This window comes from Siniperca chuatsi, linkage group LG17 (assembly GCF_020085105.1).
Source record: "Siniperca chuatsi isolate FFG_IHB_CAS linkage group LG17, ASM2008510v1, whole genome shotgun sequence".
NCBI classification, from domain to species: domain Eukaryota; kingdom Metazoa; phylum Chordata; class Actinopteri; order Centrarchiformes; family Sinipercidae; genus Siniperca; species Siniperca chuatsi.
In genome coordinates, this window is record NC_058058.1 from 23,099,227 (window position 1) to 23,119,419 (window position 20,193).

At 44.0% G+C, this 20,193-nt stretch overlaps 2 protein-coding genes across 10 annotated transcripts in view; both read right to left on the minus strand.

The window, feature by feature from the left end:
• Positions 1-1,312: 1,312 nt before the first annotated feature.
• On the minus strand, positions 1,313-10,520 carry LOC122863967 (acidic leucine-rich nuclear phosphoprotein 32-related protein-like). 6 transcript variants are annotated; one of them, XM_044170900.1, is made up of 3 exons: positions 10,237-10,520; positions 5,163-5,216; positions 1,313-4,720 (listed from the first exon to the last, which is right to left on the minus strand). In XM_044170900.1, exon 3 carries the CDS (start codon positions 4,689-4,691, stop codon positions 3,468-3,470), a length of 1,224 nt encoding a protein of 407 aa, XP_044026835.1. In that variant the 5' UTR covers positions 4,692-4,720; positions 5,163-5,216; positions 10,237-10,520; the 3' UTR covers positions 1,313-3,467. The 6 variants fall into 6 exon arrangements, 5 of the variants coding, with proteins under 5 accessions (XP_044026835.1, XP_044026834.1, XP_044026836.1 ...); XM_044170899.1 differs by lacking the exon at positions 10,237-10,520 and adding an exon at positions 8,613-8,737; XM_044170901.1 differs by lacking the exon at positions 10,237-10,520 and adding an exon at positions 7,584-8,067 and having other exon boundaries at positions 5,152-5,216.
• A 2,392-nt stretch (positions 10,521-12,912) lies between these two features.
• The window catches only part of arid1ab (AT rich interactive domain 1Ab (SWI-like)), a 51,033-nt gene continuing 43,752 nt past the window's right edge, over positions 12,913-20,193 (minus strand). For all 4 annotated transcript variants that reach the window (XM_044170906.1, XM_044170905.1, XM_044170904.1 and 1 more), the window contains 8 exons: positions 19,726-19,855; positions 18,910-19,085; positions 18,693-18,822; positions 18,385-18,504; positions 18,093-18,189; positions 17,007-17,826; positions 16,370-16,500; positions 12,913-16,270 (listed from right to left, as the gene is read on the minus strand). In XM_044170906.1, coding sequence (XP_044026841.1) covers positions 14,348-16,270; positions 16,370-16,500; positions 17,007-17,826; positions 18,093-18,189; positions 18,385-18,504; positions 18,693-18,822; positions 18,910-19,085; positions 19,726-19,855 — 3,527 coding nt within the window. In that variant the 3' untranslated portion in view covers positions 12,913-14,347. The remainder of the gene's footprint in view (positions 16,271-16,369; positions 16,501-17,006; positions 17,827-18,092; positions 18,190-18,384; positions 18,505-18,692; positions 18,823-18,909; positions 19,086-19,725; positions 19,856-20,193) is intronic.

The following is a 20,193-nucleotide window of genomic DNA, read 5'->3' on the forward strand; positions in this document are numbered from 1 at the left end:
ACTTATTTTAATTTTATACTTATATCCACTTTGTACTTAATTTATCTTACCTGTATTATAGTGTATTATATTCTGATTTGCTTAGTACTTCTATTCCTTCTATTCTCAAGTGTGCACTGACATGATGGTGAGCAGCTGTAACAAAAGTACAGTGGTGTGAAAAAGTGTTTGCCCCCTCCTGATTTCTTATGTTTTTGCATGTTTGTCACACTTAGATGTTTCAGATCATCAAACAAATTTAAATATTAGTCAAAGATTACACAAGTAAACACAATAACTGGTTGGGCCACCCTTAGCAGCAACAACTGCAATCAAGCGTTTGCGATAACTTGCAATTGTGGTAGTTTAGGTGTTGTCACTTCCTGGTTTATTTTGGTGGTATTCTTCTTCCCTTGTGTGTCTTGTGTTTTTACTTCCTGTCTGTGTTTTCCCTCCAGTTTTGATTGTTGGTCCTCCCTTGATTGTTTGCACCTGTGTCTCGTTGTCTCACCTCCCCCAGGGTATTTAGTCTCGGTCTTTTATTTGTTCAGTGTTGGATCATTGTTGTACACATGGTGTTGTTCCTGCCAAGCGTGTTTACCGTAAGTTTGTATTGGATTCTTTGTTCTCCTGTGGACCTTGTTTGGATTTTGGATTTTTGGATTTGGCCTGCTCCCCTGTGAACTGTGTTCCCACCTTTGACTCACTCCCCTGCTTTCACCTATGCTAGCTGGCTTGTCTATGCTTATCTGCCTTTTGTCTGCTCATTACCTGTCTGCTTACTGTTTTGATCGTACTTGCCTGCATACCACCCCGCAATAAACACTGTAGTCATCCGGCTACTTTTCTCTGAGACTGCTTCCTCGTCATCTGCTTTTGGGTCCACTTACCTCCATACAGCATCCCTTACGACAGCAATGAGTCTTTTACAGCGCTGTAGAGGAATTTTGGCCCACTCATCTTTGCAGAATTGTTGTAATTCAGCCACATTGGAGGGTTTTCGAGCATGAACTGCCTTTTTTAAGGTCATGCCACAGCATCTCAATAGGATTCAGGTCAGGACTTTGACTAGGCCACTCCAAAGTCTTAATTTTGTTCTTCCACAGCGCTGTAAACTCTGTAGACTCACTGCAAGTTATTGCAAACGCTTGATTGGAGTTGTTGCTGCTAAGGGTGGCCCAACCAGTTATTAGGTTTAGGGGGCAATCCCCATTTCACACAGAGCCATGTAGGTTTAGATTTTGTTTTCCCTTAATAATAACAACCTTCATTTAAAAACTGCATTTTGTGTTTACTTGTTATCTTTGACTAATATTTAAATTTGTTTGATCTCAAACATTTAAGTGTGACAAACATGCAAAAAAAGAAATCAGGAAGGGGGCAAACACTTTTCACACCACTGTATTTCTGATTCTGATAATAAGACCTACAAGACTCTTTTGATAATGTTATTAATGATTTCCATACCTGTGTCCTGTAAAGTCACCTCAGTAAATAAAAAGAAGAAAGTACAAAGGAGTGAGTGTGAAATAAAATGAATAAACAGGTATATCATATGTAAGCTAGCATACATTACCTCCTGTGTCTTTATATAATAGACTACTGTAGGTCACTTTCTTTCCAAGTCAGAATCTCGCATCCTATACTTACCTTTTCCCCACATGATGTGAATGGCAGTAGCTCAGGTGGCAGAGCAGGTCCACCATTAATTTCAGGGTTATTGTTTCTTTTTTGTTATCCCTGGCTCCTTCTATCAGCATGAAGCCCACTGAACCTCAGGCCAGCACGGCACATGTAGGAGCCACTTGAGATATTTCAGTCAGATACCTCAACTGGCTCCTATCAACACAAAGGAGCAGCGGTAAAGATGTAATCATACCTGGATCAGGAAGAGGGATCCCCTCTTAAAACCAGGCCTAAATATATCTCCTATATTTATAATGATATTACTGTCATAGCACAGGTAGAACTGGAGTAGTAAGTTCTTGTTATGTCTAGGGGAAGTCATTAACACTAAGCCTTGTGGCTACGCCAGCTACTAACAGGCCCCAACATATACTGAGTCCCATCAGATGCTGACTCCTAAGAAGGATGAAGGGTGAGTTGGACTCGTCCCCCGCAGTGTCGCCTCACTCCTCTTACGTCACCAACTGCACAGTGGCGACTCACAGCTCGGCGTTTCACTACTCTGCAGCACGCCGACTTTCTTGTGTTTTCTTTCCTTCCTCTTTCTTGCTCTCTTTATCTCTTTTCCCCCTTCGTCTTTATCCCTGACAGGCTCGTATTAACTAAGACCCGCCTTCTTGACATTTGGCAACCAAACAATAGGACAAATAACTACCATGTGACTGTGACATTATTATGTATAATAATTATATTACATATACTATATTTAATTATAGTAAAGGATTTATATATATTATATTATTTTGTATATAATATTATTATGGCATTAATAATAGCATTATATTATATTCTATTATATTTAAGGTGTTAGATGCCAAGACTATCTGGGGCTTTGCCAGCTCTGCTAGACGCAAATGGCAGCCCTCAAATCCAGAATCCAGCCACCAGATACAGATAGGCCCTGGTGCAAGTCACTACCTAGGGCATCGCCAGCCCTGCCAGACACAAAGGCCACCTCTTAAGGTCACAAAACTAAAATCAAGCCACTGGTTGCCGATAGGCCCTGGTGTAAGACGCTACCTGCGGCGCTGCCAGCCCTCAAGGTTACAAAGAAAATTCCAGGCATTGTCAGTCTTGCTGCATACAGGGCTGACAAACCTAATCTGAGTCGCTGTCATCACACCCCAGTATCTCTCCCCACTCCTCTTTGTGAAGGAGCTGAGGCCAGATGTTGACGCAGTCGACTCTTAGGAGCAACTCTAGGAGTCAGACAAAGACTCCCATTCTGCTGGATCTTCTTCAGGAAGTTCCTGATGCTGCACTAGAAGTTCCCGTTGCTGATCAGGTTCCTGCGGGGGTCTGGCATTCAGTCGCTGAAAAATTCGTTGCACAAACTGAATGAATTCAGGAGGAACCAGTTCTTCCCAACCAGGTCAAAGTCCTGGTGGAGGCAGATCCTCAAAGCGAGGAGGTCTGATGATGTTATCATCATCATCAAACTCATCCTCATCATCTTATTATTTCGTATTATATTATATTTAAGGTGTCAGATGCCAAGACTATCTGGGGCTTTGCCAGCTCTGCTAGACGCAAATGGCAGCCCTCAAATCCAGAATCCAGCCACCAGATACAGATAGGCCCTGGTGCAAGTCGCTACCTAGGGCATCGCCAGCCCTGCCAGACGCAAAGACCACCTCTTAAGGTCACAAAACTAAAATCAAGCCACTGGTTGCCAATAGGCCCTGGTGCAAGACGCTACCTGGGGCGCTGCCAGCCCTCAAGGCTACAAAGAAAAATCCAGGCACAGGATCCGACTGTTTCCAGATGGATTGTCAGTCCTGCTGCATACAGGGCTGACAAACCTAATCTGAGTCGCTGTCATCACACCACCTCGGCCTCTTAGAGATCACCTCCCAGTATCTCTCCCCACTCCTCTTTGTGGAGGAGTTGTGGCCAGATGTTGACGGAGTCGGCTCTTCAGGGTTTTCCTCGCACCTCCTCCTCTGAACAGGATCCTGCTCCTCGTCACCCTCCTCCCTGCTCCTCTTTATGGAGGAGCTGAGGCCAGACGTTGACGGAGTCGGCTCTTCAGGGCTTTCCTCGCACCTCCTCCTCCTCCTTTGAACAGGATCCTGCTCCTCATCGCCCTCCTCCCTGCTCCTCTTTGTGGAGGAGCTGAGGCCAGACGTTGATGGAGTCGACTCTTCAGAGCAACTCCAGGACTCAGACAAAGACTCCCATTCCGCTGGATCTTCTTCAGGAAGTTCCTGATGCTGCGCTGGAAGTTCCCGTTGCTGATCAGGTTCCTGCGGGGGTCTGGCGTTCAGTCGCTGAAAAGTTCGTTGCACAAACTGAATGAATTCAGGAGGAACCGGTTCTTCCCAACCAGGCCAAAGTTCTGGTGGAGGCAGATCCTCAAAGCGAGGAGGTCTGAAGTTGTCATCATCGTCATCAAACTCATCCTCATCATCTTCCTCATCACCATCATCCCTATCGTCATTATCATCATCTTCTTCTTCCTCAGCTGACATGGACTCATAACCAGAGTCATCGCTACTCCAGTCAGAAGATTCAGACCTGTCAGTCCAGTCATCGCTGTCATCTGTGTCCTCATCATCGGCCTCTTCTTCACTCTCATTCCCAAGCTCATCCTCGTCATCAGAGGGCCGCGCAGGAATGTCCTCACCTTCATCATTCTCAAAGACATCCTCAACCTCTTCTTCCTCATCATCAGCCAAGAGAGGGGGGATGCCCACAACTTCATCATCCTCAACCTCTGCATCCTCATCATCAGCGGGAAGAGGGGGAATGCCCACACCTTCATCATCCTCAGCCTCTTCTTCCTCATCCTCTTCATCAGCAGAGAGAGGGGGAATGCCCACACCTTCATCATCCTCATCCTCTTCATCAGCAGAGAGAGGGGGAATGCCCACACCTTCATCATCCTCATCCTCTTCATCAGCAGAGAGAGGGGGGATGCCCACACCTTCATCATCCTCAAGAACAACAGCAATCTCCACTTCCTCTTCATCAGAGGAGAAGTAGATCTGGAGAGAGTTGCCTTCATTGTCGTCGGTGATCCTCATCAGCTCAGGGATCCCTCCAGCTGCAGGACCTGCAGGGAGCAGTTGAAGCACAAGAAAACATTAAAGTTATTATTTGTGACTAAATAAGCAATAATCAAAGTTAAACTTAGAAGAAATGTATTTAGTTGTAAAATTAGAAACATATTAAAAATATTAGATTGAAATAATAACGCATCCACTGTAACACGACGAGAAGAGCACAGATAACACACACACACAAATATCTCTCATGTGAGATAACCAGGAACTTTCTCATTTTCACAGATAATAGAGTCCATGCAAGACCACGTCACTTTTAAAAGAGGGTGATTAAGAAAGCACACACGGCTCCTCTTTGGATCCCGATTCAGATCCCAACACACACACCAACACATGACCACAGTGGAGAACACAGGTACCAGACATGGAGCATGCACCATCACAACTTTGTAAGAACATGTTTATTTTCACAAATTCTTACCTTAACCTTACCTTATAAAATATATATATTTGGTTCCACGCAACAAGTTGCCTTGCCTAGTCCCCCTATAAGCACAAATGTGATGGCTGAATCACGAACAAGGGAAAAAACAAGATGACATCTCACACCTACTAAACAGGAAATTTTAATAAAATCTGTACAATTATTTGCAGGGACCAAATATTACAAGAAATAGCAACGCACCGAGTTTTGATTTTGAAACCATGTGACAAAGATCGGGGGATTACACAAACGTCTATGTCAAACATTTGGAGCACAGGTTCATTCTTAACCCAGAAAAGAATACACATGTATCAAAGGTCGGACTGCATCGCAGATATGTGGATGGTGTTATTGTACTTTTCAGATAAGCTACATGACTGAATTCACATATATCCACTATATGCTTTGTCAATATTCAAATAACCCAAATAGATTGACATTTTATACAGCATTTATAAAAAGACAAGAGATTACCCCATCCCCTTTAAACAAAACCTTCCCACACAGATAAAACAGGTTAGAAGGATTTTCAGATCTGAAAGTGACAAAACGAAAGTCAAATAATGTTGGATGGATTCTGTATAAGAGGATATCAAGCGGCCACAGCCACTAGGTTCACTGGATCACAGCGGTGAGCGAGCCTCGGACACTCGGGGCAGCAGGCCCCCTTGTCTCCACCCTTCCTTGCCGGGGAGGTTGAGGTACAGAGTCCCAGACTTGAGCTGTGCACGGTCTTAACCTGCCGCTCCAAGCGCCCAAGTCCTGTCACACGAGTGAAAATGCAGACAATGCCAAATTGTAGTGTCAATTTCTTCGGAATAAAGAAACACTCGAGCTAATCGCTTGTCTTTCTGTAGGTTTACTTCAAGTGTCTGCAGACGGACTCGCAGCAGCAAAAACATACATCAGTATAATCCGCTCTGAATGAGTACAGAGGGAAAGGAGCATCAGTTATTTATCCAGTCTTCAGGGTCAGGCTCCTCAAGCAGGGGAGAAGAGTGTCCCTGTAGTCTGGACATAACAGTCACTAGGATGTTTTGTAGTTCCGTGTCATCATTATCAGTGTACTGTTCTCATCATGCTGTCCAAACAATCATACACAGATCAAGTATTGACGCCAAACCATTATGTATAGCATCTGTATGTTATTATATCAGAGAGTCCGTTTGTTCTTGCCATTACAACTGTTTATGCACAGCAACTGAAAGGGTACAGTATATATGTCAATCACAGTCACCATCAGTGTGTACAGTGTAAAACACGTACACACACGTACAGTGCGCCACTGATTACACTCCTCTGGCACATGATATTAAAAAGGCAGTTCCCAAACATTTGTATACAATACAAAAATCCAGACCCCGCATGCTCAAAACTATTTTCCTCCAAGAATAGTTTACAGGAAACTTCTCAGTATCACAGGACGCTGTGCACAAGTCAGTTTTACATATAAATACCACACGTTTTACCATTACTGATCTAACATGAATCACAAAAATGATTTAATATTATTAACGATAGCTACAACTGTTTAGGTGTTGGGGGAGTTGTGGGTGTTAGAATGTATACTAAATATACTGATAACATATAATTATACTGTATATGTCACAGACTTTAATGAATAGAATAAGATGTCTCTACATGGTTCCACATCTAAAAAGATATCTTTTTTCCTGAACTCACCACGATCAAATTTAGCCAAATCAATTAGTCACAATTCTGTCGCATCACATCATATTACAATGGATGAGGAAGGAGATAACTATTGGAAAGGGTTACAGACGGTGGCATCCTGGACGCAGGACGCGCACAGCCACGCGCACAGGTGCGTGACATACCACTAAACCAGCACGCCCTTTTCACTCGGAACCATACATACATTTCAGTGAAAAAAAAAAACAACATGCCAAGGGAAAGGGTCCTAAATGAGAATAAAGTGATGGTTAAACGCAACAGCTCGTGTTCTTTGTCCAACAACAGCCAGACACTTGTAGTTCAGTTCCTCCATCACTCAAGCTCATAACAGCACGGATCTGATGATGCGTTTAAAGGCAGATCTGAAGATTAGTTCACAAATGTGATGAACTCTGAACTTAGAAGAGCCCGATGCTCTGAATACATTTTAAAACATGGAAACTCAGCTGTCCACACAGAGGAAACGTTCGACGCCAAATTCGACTAAATTGATGCCCTCAAACCAAAATAACTCTTTTCAAATCACTACACCACTGTTAATATATCCCACACATTTAATACATTCAAACCAACTCGTAACAATTTTACACCGAGAAAACGTCGAGTATCACCCAATCTGTGGTCAAATGTTCAGTTAGTTGTTCACCTTTAAATTCAACAAGTTATCTTCATTTTTGTACTTAAAAAGCTGTATGGAGCTTAATTCATGAATTAGTTGAATTGAGCTGTGTTACCCGCATGATGACTGTCCGGGTCAGGCTGGTGTTCCCCCTTGTTTGCTGCTCTGTTAACGGGCATTTCTCCAGCACTTTGTGTTTCCTCCTCTTCTCTCAGTTATCCGCTGGTTCAGTTCTCCGTTTTCCAGAGGAGTTTTCAGAGAAGAGTCCAGCTGTCCGGCGCTCAGGTGTTGCAGCAGGTCAACTCGAGTCAAGCCCAAGTGCAGAGAGAGACAGCGGGCAGGCCTGCAGACCTCACCCGGCCTCGGTCCCGCGTCACCGTTCTGTTTCCATGACTTTTACTGACGCACGCGCTTGTGTGTGTGAGTGTGTGTGTGAGTTAGTGAAAAATGCTGAGTGTTTTTTGTTTTTTCTGCTGTTTTCCTGATTTTATGAATTGTGTTTTCTTTGTTTAATCGCATTATTGCTCGACGCTTTGGCAATACTGTCTTTGTTACACTCACGCCAGTAAAGCATATTGAATTGAATAGTGAGAGAGAAATATAGGATTTTAATAAGCACATTGATCATATAAATTGTCGGGGTTGTGTGTGTTTCTGTGGTTGTTGTTTTTTTCCCATGCAGCTTTGTGATGTGCATGCTTGTCCATTGCCTCAAAACTGTCAGAAATGTGCGGAGAAAAAGACCATTTATCTTGTGCAGACAATATATTAACATGTGTTCACAACACCTGTATCTTGCTGATAATTGTACGATCAACATGAGAATATAATCATCCTGCAGCACCTGATGCGTTCACACACAGCGCCTCAGACTGAACCACTCTAACACAGTTTGCTTCAAGTTGTATATCTGCAGCATTTAAAAACAATCAATAATAATCCATAGAAATGTCTGCAGTCAGTATGGCATAGGCCTGCTGACACAGTGAGCGCATGCAGTTTGACAGAAAAGCCGATATTTTACAGGCAAACCCCGACAGATGAACATCTGCATCTTGTGCGCTCGTTATCACGTTGAGGGCACAAGATATGGATCTTCATTACTTAATCATCATACTTCACACATGATGCGACCATCACTTACCTGGCTTTTACCCCCTCAAGTAAAGCCGTGTTGTGATGCTCATTAGCAAATGATTGCTTAATGTTAAACAGAAATAATTAGCTAGCTTGATTAGCTACATAAACCCAGTGACTCGATCATTTGTTAATGGTGAGAAAAGGGAATTCATGATACAGCCTGCATTAATTCATGCATTAAATCACCACGAGAGAGCGTTACTTAAGTATATGCTTTGTATCCTTAAGTGTCTTTAAGTGGATTTGTTGGGGCTCTGTAAATAAGATTATAAAGAGTAGGTGTAGACCTGCTCTGTAGGAAAAGTGCAATGAGATGACTTCTGTTGGCAAAACATCAGCGTTCAGGACTGCGGGGGCTCAAGCAGCCATTTTTCTGTTTTCGCATGATTTTGTTTGGCCTCGTGCCCTGTTTTATGGCATTTAGGCAATAATAATAATAATAAATAAATAAAATTCAAAAATGGTCTTTTATTCTAGTCTGCCAATACGCAGATTATATTTGACACTAACACTTCTTCTGATTATTTATCTACTCAATTATTATTATTAATATTATAATTATATATTATAAAATATTTCACTTGCTCATTTTTTTTTTAATTTTTGCAATTGGCACATATTTAATCATTTATCTATTCCTTATTTTCCACACACAATATTTCCTTTTCCTCACCACATGCCAATTTTCCTAAAGCTTATGGTAATGAAATGGGCGTGTTCATGCACATCCAGAGCAGTGATTGGTCCAGTGTTTGTGTGACAGGGCTGTGTGGCTAGCTAGCTTACCTGAAAACACTTAACCACCAAATACCTTAAGCAGCAGCCTTTGGGCCTTTTCTGCTAGCTTGGTAGCTGATGTTAACTTTATTCATAAAACTACACCAACAAGCGCAGATAACGTTTGCTAAAGCATTTTGCCCTGCAAGCTAATGCTAACAAGTTAGCTGGCTAACACCTGGAAGTTTTTAATTTAGTTTATTTAAAGTTATGACAAAAGGTCAATAAATTACACACGTTGTCACAAAATGTTAAAGATGACACAATAAAGTATAACACTTATTTCCACTGTGCCGCTTGATGAAGAGACGCATTTAAGATGAAGAGTTTTTGTTTTTTAACCAACTGATTGTAGGTAAAGTTTAAAGTTTTATGTTTCTTTTCACACTGTATTTTAATTATTTAACTAATAAAATGATTTTGACTTGACTGAAAATCTTTTACTGCATTTTGTCAGTTTCGGGGCTCCATATGACGGATCTTTGTCCAGTCTGAAAACATAACCCTGATGTTGGCTTTAACACAAAGCTGGTGGCTTGGGGTTCAAAGCATGTGATCATTCACCAGCCAGGAAGGTTCTAACAAAAGATGCTATCGAGTTGCATCATGGGAAATGTAGGATCTAGTGTTTTTGAAGCTTCACCCATACTGGGGACTAAAATCACTAAATCACTGGTGCACCCTTTTTAAAATTAAGATGAGCCCATACGATATGGTGGCAGTTTCGACTGAACTCTTGCCACAGTTACATGTAGCTCCCTAACTCACGTTAAGTCTATTTACAGCTGCAACATGAAACTGAAAAAAGACCTGCACCCAAAAATGAACACATACTGGTGTAGATACATTACCTGAAGTGGAACATTAAGCCAAAGAAAAAGAGTTTTTAAACGAGTGAAAGCACTTTTATTGCTTCTTGTGCTGACAGGAACAGATTCACCACCACACAGCAGCACAGGGCGCACAGTGATTCAGCCTGCACTGCTAAGTTACCTGAGTCACCCACACCATCGGTTAATTGGCCTCCTTCTGATGCAGGGACACGCTGTACTTTGCTGTTCTGAACAGATGAGGGCGCCGTGCCTTCAGAGTGGAAAGAGGAGCCAGCTGAAGAACAAAATTAAATACACACATTCTGTATATTGGCCACAAATAAAATGTAATAACAGTGCAATACATGAACTAGACTCGTATGCTCAGTTGATACACACACAACAAACTCTTAAAAACATCATAACTTTGATCTAATAGTATATTCTATATGGTGCATTTGGACCTTTACTACTTTAAACACAATGTCCTGTGATGCAAGACTCATTTGACAGCCTATTAAGGCAAATCTTATGGATCACTGACTGTGACTTTTGCTGAAATCAATATTTGAGCATATGGATATTGACACCGTTCCACTGAATCCCGTACATGCTCTGTAATCAGTGCTGTCAGTACTACAGTGTGTTGGAAGCAAATCTACATGAGAGGGAATGGAGGGATGGGGGAGCTCTGAAAGAATTGTTAGGTGCTTTGTTGATGCAATTATAACGGCTCAAAAATCTCTTTAGGAGACCTGGAAAATCTTTGACAGTGTGTGTTTACTACTGGCTGCCATGATTGTTTGTCATGGCTCTTTCAGATATCCATGACAGATGTCTTCAGGTGCCAGTATGACTGAAACGTAACGCACGGAATCTCGTGTTTGTCAGTGAAAGTGGAACAGAGGTAGTTTTCATGGCACCTGTAGCTTAGTATGGATTCGGAGTGCTGGACAGATGTGGCAGGTGGATTCCACTAATCTCTTTCGGATGCAGCTGGGATGCAGATGGGCTTGATGGTCTTTCGCAGCATGCTGACAATGTACATTAACAATATCCATAACCAGGTCCACAGATTTGTCTTTGTTGCCTCTTGGATTTCTTTCTCGCCTTTGAACACTGAGCAGCTTACCACTGAAACGTTATCAAGTTCTCCAGGAATCATATTAGCACTTTGCTCCAAACTATATGCTTTCTACCTTTTTTGTCCAATTAGTTACACTCTGTTCTGACTACTGCGACCCTCCTACAAATGTTCCCTGTGGAATAAACAATTATCCAGTTAAAAATCACAATGCACAGGGCTTCATGCCCATCAGATGCCAATTACAAATTGCTGTAGTGAGAACAATTCTTCTAACCACGTCAGTCTGTCTGTTCACCGCTTTGGACGTCTGAAATATCTGGATGGACTGCCAAGAAATCTGGTGACATTCGTGTCCCCCTCAGGGTGAATTGTAAAAACTTTTTTGAAATTTGAATTTGTCCAATAAAAGTGCAAAACTATTGAGATTCCCATCAGCCTCAGCTGTACTTTGTGTTTAGTACTAATTAGCAAATGCTAGCATGCTAACAGGCTAAACTCAGCCTAAGTCCAGCCTCACAGAGAAGCTAGCATGGCTCCAGACTTGTGGTCTTGTTGGACTGAATATGCGAATGTATTTAAAAAGGTTTACAATTTCTGCTCTTTGACTCATTTTCAGCTTTCTCTTAATGTAAAGCTCTGTGAGCTGCATTGTCCTTATGAAAGGTGCTACATAAATGTATATTTCTGACTGATATTATCAGAGTTCATGAACAGGCTCTGAGAATCTTTATCACTGCACTCAGGTTTATTTCAGGAGATCCATGTGCCTTAATGCATTTAACCAAGTCAAAGTCAATGTTGTGAAAAGGAAGTGAAGACTTTACTTTTGTTTTCATGTCTCTTTTGCAAAAGATATCTTGATCTCAAGGAGACTTCCTGAATAAATAAAGCTTAACTAAGTAAAACCACATCAATGAGTGGCTGTAGTCTTTGAAAATGTAGCTGGTGCCACATTTAGCCCATGCTGACTGTTTTGTTTTTATGGATGCTCTTTTGTCTCACCACTGAGGACTAAAATGGAAAATATTTCAAAACTTTATTATGCTGTCTACTGGGGTGAAATCAAAATGTTTGTTTTTGTCCTTGTAATTTTGTGCCTCCCAAATTAAACTTGGCTCATCATAAGCATGTCAGCCTTTTATTTTGATTTTTTTTACTGGCTGCCTTAAAATTCTTTAAAGTGAATGCAGTTTCTGTCAAACTACCACAAATGAAATTCAGAGAATATTCTGGGGGGAAACTTTTTTACAGCCTTAGCAAATGAGAACTACTAGGTTATCTGTATGTATCAAGCAGGCTGCATGTTCACATTCCCCTACTAATGTAAATATATATGTAAGTACCAGCATGCGAGGACAGCCATGCAACATCGGGGTAAGATGTCAATCAATGCACGAATGGAAAACATGGCTGTGCATTTGATAAGCAGCATACTCCGCAGAGCTGGCTGTGTGTTGTGTCTCTGCGTCCATGTGTAAATATCAAAACCGTCAGCAGAACACACACCGTATGCTACTATGGACATATCGAATTTTCTCTGCGAGCCAAATGAAAAATTCAGGACTTTATTAACTGCCTCAACCATGTATGAGGGGAATCATAAATAAATCCACAGCAAACGTCTTACGAAGATTTAATGTACATTTATTCTTAACACGTGGAACATATAGTATAAAGATTTCATACTGAATAAATGATATTCATTAAGCCAAAAAAAGGAAAAAAGAGGAATTTACATCAAGTTTTTAGCTACATCATCTGAAATACAAATATGCAGAATCCGCATCACTGGAAAAAAATAAACAAAATAAACAAAATTAAAATGGTTTCTTCATCAAGGTCTAGTTTGTCATTTATGGAGGAGCTCAAATGGAACCGCAGACATGATTTATGTTATATTCTCTACACCCAGACCGGAGACAAACTGAAACTTGAAGTTGTGTTTGTTGGGGGTGGCGTTGGACAGCAGCTTAACACCCCCCGGAGCGCGAAACGAGCAGGGTGAGGCGCCTAAGTAATGGAGAGGGTGGCCGTCAAGTAATCACATGGCGTACTTGATGCAGGGAAACTTGTAATCGTCAAAGATTAAAAATGGTGAAGAGCAACAGAAGTTGAGAAAGAGAGAGAAGTGTAATGTACAACATCATATATACACTGCAGCTCGGACTGCATCTAGAGTTGAGGACCAGTCCTAAAGAGGTGACTTTTTAATATAAGGGTCAAGTCATACAATCAAGGGACAAAGAGAAGAGGTCGGGGTGTTGTAGGTTCACCATACTTTGGGGGGAAAGCCTTTTTCTCTCTCGACATTAACTAAAACTGTTTTTAAAAACTACAGTTTGCTGCCAAGCCAGCGTATCTCAGTGTGAAACAGTATTATTACAGTATGTTTACAGTTTTTAAGGTGTACAGTACAGAAAAAAGTCCTACAATCTACTGCACAGGCCTCCCATGACAGATGTCTGTTCACAGCCAATAATGTGGTTCCTGTGGGGCTGAGTATATAGCATCCAAAGTTACAGCAATTATACCACACCACAGTCCGTGAGTCTATGTAGCCTCCAAACATGAACCATAATATTGTTTAGTCCGTGCCCTCTTCCCCCTTCCGACCCCCCCCCCGAGGGAGAAAGCGAGCACATGTATCCCCCAAACTCACTGTAAACGAGACAGCAACTTTGGTTACAGTTTCTTCTTTTTTCTGGAGATTTTTCTTTTCATTAAAAAACAAGTCCTTTCCGCAGGGCAACGCACTCTGTCCTATGCCTGGGTCCCAATCTGCTCTTCTTTGTCAGTATCTTTCCATTTCAGACGTTTAAAATCCACAGCTACTTCATGATATTCCTTCCTTTAGTGAGAAGCAGGGGTAGAAAGACAGTGGAATCCGAGGTGATTTTGCATAAATAAAAAAAAAAAAAAAAAAAAAAAAAGGACAGTCAGTTTTGCTCTTTTCACTCACACGCAACAGACACACACATACAAAAAAAAAGGGTGGTGGGGGGGTGGGGGGTGGGGGTGTGACTGGGAACGGAAAGAGGCAGAGCTGAAACCTCACCACGGCTGTCATGACTGGCCAATCAGAAACAGTACATCACAGATCACTTGGGACACCAGAGAGTTCATAAGTGGGGACACTGAGATGTCCAGTAGCCGCGACTCGTACAAAGTGAACTCCGAGTGGTTTTCCTCCACCTTAGCCAGGGCGTGCAGGGCTCGGGCTGCCCGCCGCATCATGTCCACACTGGTGGGCTCAAACTGAGGTGCACCCTGCATTTGTAGCAAGGAGCTCTGGCTCTGCTGGTACTGTGTGGCAGCTAGGCTGTCCTCCAGGAAGCCCAGAAGGTTACCCACGCTGCCTTTCTGCACAGCAATAGCCCGCGCCGCTAGGCTGTCACCCTGGGCCAAGTTAGCCAACAGGACGACCGCCATTTCCCGGCAAACGGCCACCTTGCGTTCACCGACCAGGCGCACCAGCGAGCCGTACAGCTTCTCCAAGCGGCTGAACGGTGGCGTTGCCAGAATGAGGTCGACGTTGTTGTCCTGGATGCTGAGCTTGCTGAGGGTCTCAAGGACCAGTCTCTGGGGGGAAAGTGAGCCGTGGGGCCCCAGCGTGGGGAAGGGGTCCAGGGCCTCTGCTGAGGGGCAGACAGCCCAGTGGAGCAGGCCATCCAGCAGCGGCAGGCATATACTCTCTGGGTAGATAGAAAGGTCCAGCTGGCCTGAGATGTTCGCCAGAGTGACCAGGCAGTTTTCCCTTAACACCTCGAGGCAGTCCCACCACCACTCATCTCTCTCGCAGCTCACGCCTTCATCTTCCTCTTCCTCCTTCTCATAGGTGACTGGCGCCTGTTTGCGTTCGGGGTGCCTGTGGTGGAGCAGCACCAGGCGGCCCAGCAGCAGCAGGAGGCCTGGGTGTTTCGACATCTCCAGGTCGTTCCCGGGAACGAAGGAGAGGCTGCGCACTATGTTGGAAACGCAGATGCAGCGCCGAGCTAGTGAGTCCTGCCAGTCTGACAGAGTGCTGAGCGGCGTTTCGTCCTTGCTGTGAGGCTCGTCCTCCAGGATCTTGATGTTGCGTCGGCTCTGGAGGTCAGGGTTGATGCTGAACAGGTACTTGCCGTTCTCTTTTTGCTCTTCGGCGCCTCCACGGACCACTTCCTCTGTGACCGACCCTGGCCGGGCAGATAGTACATCATCGATGGTGGCAGTGACTGGTGCACCAATGGGAAGAGGAGGAGGGGTCTTCGCCGCTGGAGACTTCTGAGGTTCCGAAGACTGGGGCTGCTGCTGCCGAGGCTTATCTTCCCCGTTGGACTTGGATTTCTCAGGGTTTTCCGTCACCGTCTCAGTCACCTGGACCTTCTTGCGACTCTCAGTGGCTGTTGGTGTGCGTTTCCGCTGCTTGAGAAGGTCCATCCGGCTCTCAAAGTGGGTCTGGATGTGTTCGGTAGTGTCACCACCACCAATGCTCCAGTGTATTAGGCCACTATCAAAGCTCTGCCGCTGCCCAAGCTTGGACGAGTGGTTCACCAGGAAGGGATTCTTCTTCCGCACCACCTTGATGGGGAGTTTATCAAACTTGCTAGCCTGCTTGGGCTTTTCCGAGTGGAGGTTGGGGTCCTGGGAGGACCCTGAGGTAGAGGTATTGGGTTCCTTGATAGAGGACTCCCTTTCCTTCTCCTCTTCCTCGTCCTCTGAAGACTTGTGTTTCCGTGAGCTCTCCTCCTCCTGTTTCACCTGGACCAGTGAGGAGAGGTCAGGATTGGCCTTTGTTTCCTCTACCTCCTCATCCTCTTCGTCCTCTTCATCCATGTCCACCTCCTCGCCCTCAGGCATGGGAATTTCATCATCAGAGTCCTCAGCAGCGTTGGGGTCTATGAGGGTGCGCTGGCCGGGGTCTCCTACTTCGTACTCCTTTAAGATGCCAAAGATCTCGATGAGGCAGCGTCTGAAGTACTCCACCACCAGCTCCAGGAATCCAGGCAGCTGAGAAACCAAACAATAAAGTCACCAAAACAATCCTCTAAACTACACCATGTCACAAGGTAAGTCATTTTGTGGTATTAATTCAAATTTCAAACTTACCTGGCATAAGTTAAAAGTAGAAATGCTATTGTCATCATAAAGTAAAATGTTAATGGTGTCCAGGGCCCAGGTGCTTTCAGCTAGTAAGCCTGACTTTAGAGACATCATCACTCTCCAAGCCTCAGGAGTGCCTGTAAAAAGACAAAAAACAGAATGACTACGAGCCACCTTGATCATGATCAGTAATCACAGCTGTGAATGAAAGGTAGAGAGGTTCACCAATCTGTACCATCAGGACTGGCATTAATGTAACTCCCAATTACTTATGTCACCTATTCCAAATAAGCCGCTTTTATCTGTTAAGCGATTCAAAACAGGCTTTCCCACAACACAGCCAGGGGTATCAAATGGCAAATTCAGGTCAGGCAGGCAGGCGGTCATTCATCAGATATTTGGTGGTGATTAATACTGGGGCCATTCATCTAAAGAAATGGTCTTTAGAGCTCTTTGGACTCTGGTCTATTTGTCACACTGCTCACAATAAGCAGTTTTTGAGTCAGTAACATTTTATGATATCTGTAAAACTATATCTTTTAGTCCATGTTATACAGCTAACATTTTACTAATTGTAATTTGATCAGGGCACATGCATGACTACTGAAAATACTGAGCGAGGCATGGAATAAAAGTTCTGTACCAATGTCTTTCATGGTGAGCCGCCTGCGGGGCTTAAGGTGGGGTTGGGAGGCCTCCACAGAGCCAGGAGGGAAGGCCACATCTCGCCTGATCATGGGTTGCTGCACAGGGGCCTGGCCAATGTGGGAGGCGGGTACTGGGGGTCCAGCTTTCTGCACCTTAATGCCCGGATGCATGTAAGGGGACTTGCTGGGTGACGTCCTGCTTTCCATGGGCCGGGGCATGGGTGCTGGGCTCGACACCTGAGGAATGTGGTTCTGGGAAGTCTGGTAGGTGGATGGCAGGGGTCTGGTCATGGGAGGTCCAGAACCACCGGGGCCAAACGGTGGCTGTCGCTGGTTGACGTGGCCGGGCCACTGACCCTCGTGGTTCATGCGTTGGTCTGACGGCATCATCTCCTCTGAGCGGTTCATGCCGTGGTAGCCGGGGCCCTGGCCTGGTACAGGAGGTCCCTGTCGGTTGGGATAGTTGGGGTAGCCCATCTCATTGCGGCCCTGCCACATTGGGCCCTGGGGGCCATCGGGACCTGAAGGCATGGGGCTTGCCATCATCTGGGGAGGCATTGGAGATTGGGAGTTGGGGCCTGCAGATGACGGTCCTCGGTCCCGGCCGAAGGGGAAGGGGAACTGGTTCTGTGGGCCCGGTGGTCTGCGATCCCCTCCAGGGTATGCATTATACTGGTTATACATGTCCTGTTGGCCCTGTGGCCCAGAGGACTGGGGTCCTGGCTGCTGCTGACCACTGTAGGGGACGTTGTACATTTCTCCCTCATGGCGCTTGGCCGGAGGACCGTACCCTCCCTCTACAGGACGCTTGTAGTTCTGTCAGAAGACAAAATTCTTAACAATTGAGTGCCTTTAAACAATAATTTTAAGAAGAATTCATGCTTGCATCTGTTCAAAAGGATGTCAGCACACATAGGAAAGTTTACCTTTAATATAAATAAATAAATATATATATATATATATATATATATATATATATATATATATATAGTAAAAAAAATATCTTTAATTGGGGAAATGTTAACAAAAGAGCAATCAAGTTGCAATAAGAGCACTGCAAATGCTGAACAAAATGTTCTTACCGGTTGCTGCTGTGGATACATTCCTGGCTGTTGATTTGGGTATGGGCCACCAGGGGGAGCTCCTTGGCCAGGGAACTGATTGGTATAGGAGTCATGCCTGAAAACAATAACAAAAGTTCACACCATTACATTTCACGTTGCTTCTTTACAATAAACGCACAGACAGTTGTAGTATGAAACACCAACGCAGACAATTCCGCAGTCTTTTAAAAAGATGACACTGGCAAAATGCCTTAAAATGACCATCTTTTGCCTTTAATAAAGACCAATCTTAGCGCTGAATGGCACTAACCGTTGCTGTGGTGGAGGGCGGCTGGGCGAGTACATCCCTGTGTCGGCTCCAGAAGGCATCATGTTAGGCTGAGGAGCTCCTGGTCCCATACTGCCGTCAGGACCCATGCCTGGCTCCTGTCTGTAAACCCAACGAACAACACTCATCAGTTAGCTTGACTTAACTGGATATGCAAAAGAACACTGGAACAGTACAGGCCTGATCCCAATCTTGTCAAGCACTTTATAACTCTTTTATTTACGTTCTACAGATATAGATAGAATTATAAAGCTATGCTGACCACTTGGAGAATAATGCAGTATGCTTACCTTCGGTCATATCCGTAAGGGTACTGTTGCCTCTGGCCCATCTGCATGTTGCCCATAGGGCCTGGTGGGCCTCTGTTATACTGTTCTCCCATCCCACTGTTGGGGCCTGGTTGCATGAACTGCTCTCCGGCTTTAAAAAGAAAACACAGATTATTATTTGTTTCAGCTCTAACAGAACCCCTACAGCATCCGATTTGCTGGTTTGGCTGTCACTCACCTTTCCTCATGCCACCAAATGGGTCCTTGTTGGACTCGTAGGGACCCATTCGACCCATCATCTCTGGGCCACCCATCCCAGGCTGGTAGCCCTGCGAGTTGGGAGTCATGGCATTCCTTCTGGAAAACGCTGGGTCTCCGCCATCAGCAAAGGGGTCTTGCAGATTAACGCTACTCCTGTAGGAGGGCAGGAGGCTTGTTAGTGAATTTATTTTATTTTTTTTAATTTTTATTATTTTCAATATATTATTTTATAAATGTCCAATATATTCAGGACTCATACATGGTTTGTTTAAAAATTCTTGTTAATTTCTTGTTTTGAGGGTTTTAGAGTCTTGCCCCTACTAACTATTCCTTGGCACCCAAAAAGATTAAGTATTACAAGTTCAAGAAATGAGAGATAACCATAGAAATTGTGTTTTTCCATCCATAGGTTTTAAGACTGTGTGGGGACCATGTGCAGTGAATGCATCTACTGTATTTATTCTAAGGGGACATTCATATTACTATACTTTTAATTTTATATAGATTTCATTTTCAGTTTTTTACTACAGTCACTTTCCAAATTACATTTTAAACAATTGTTTTACTTTCTTCATTATTATACACCTCTTTAAACACTTATTAACAAGCTGGTTGGTTGTGTGTATATCTCAACATGACCTACCATTACATAACGTAAAGCATGTGTTTCTGTTTGTTGTATTCTATTTCCTGCTGATCCAATTTCTCCACAGGGATCAGTTTAATTTTATTGTGATGCCTCCTGATACTGTTAACATCATAAAAACATGATATTGTGGCTTCTAGCTTATACCTGCCAGGCATTGGAGGCATTTGCGTGTGCGGGGTGGAGGCTGGGGTGGGGGGCTTCAGGTCTCCCCCCTCTGCCATTGAACTACTGGTGGACTGAGGGGTCTGGGGTCCTTGCAGGGATCCGGAACCAGCTGCAAAACAAGAATATACACACTGAGTACTGGGAAACGAGAACAAAGTCCTCCGGTTTGTAAAATTTAAAGATTCTAGAGAATTCAAAGCACATCCCTCCTCCTCTCTTCACTCCAGGAATAAAAGCGCAAGTTGATAGTTGATAGTGAGGCGGGATAGTCTTGTGGATAGGCTGAGCACTGCTGGGGGCTTTCAGGAACACATGCCGGCTTTTGGCAATCCTAAATCCCATTAAGAAATTCCAGAGCGCTGCACAGAGGAACACAGTTTGTGTCAAGCTGACTGGCTTTTGAGTGCACAGCCAGTGAAAATGTTGAATCTTCCAGCTCATCACAGC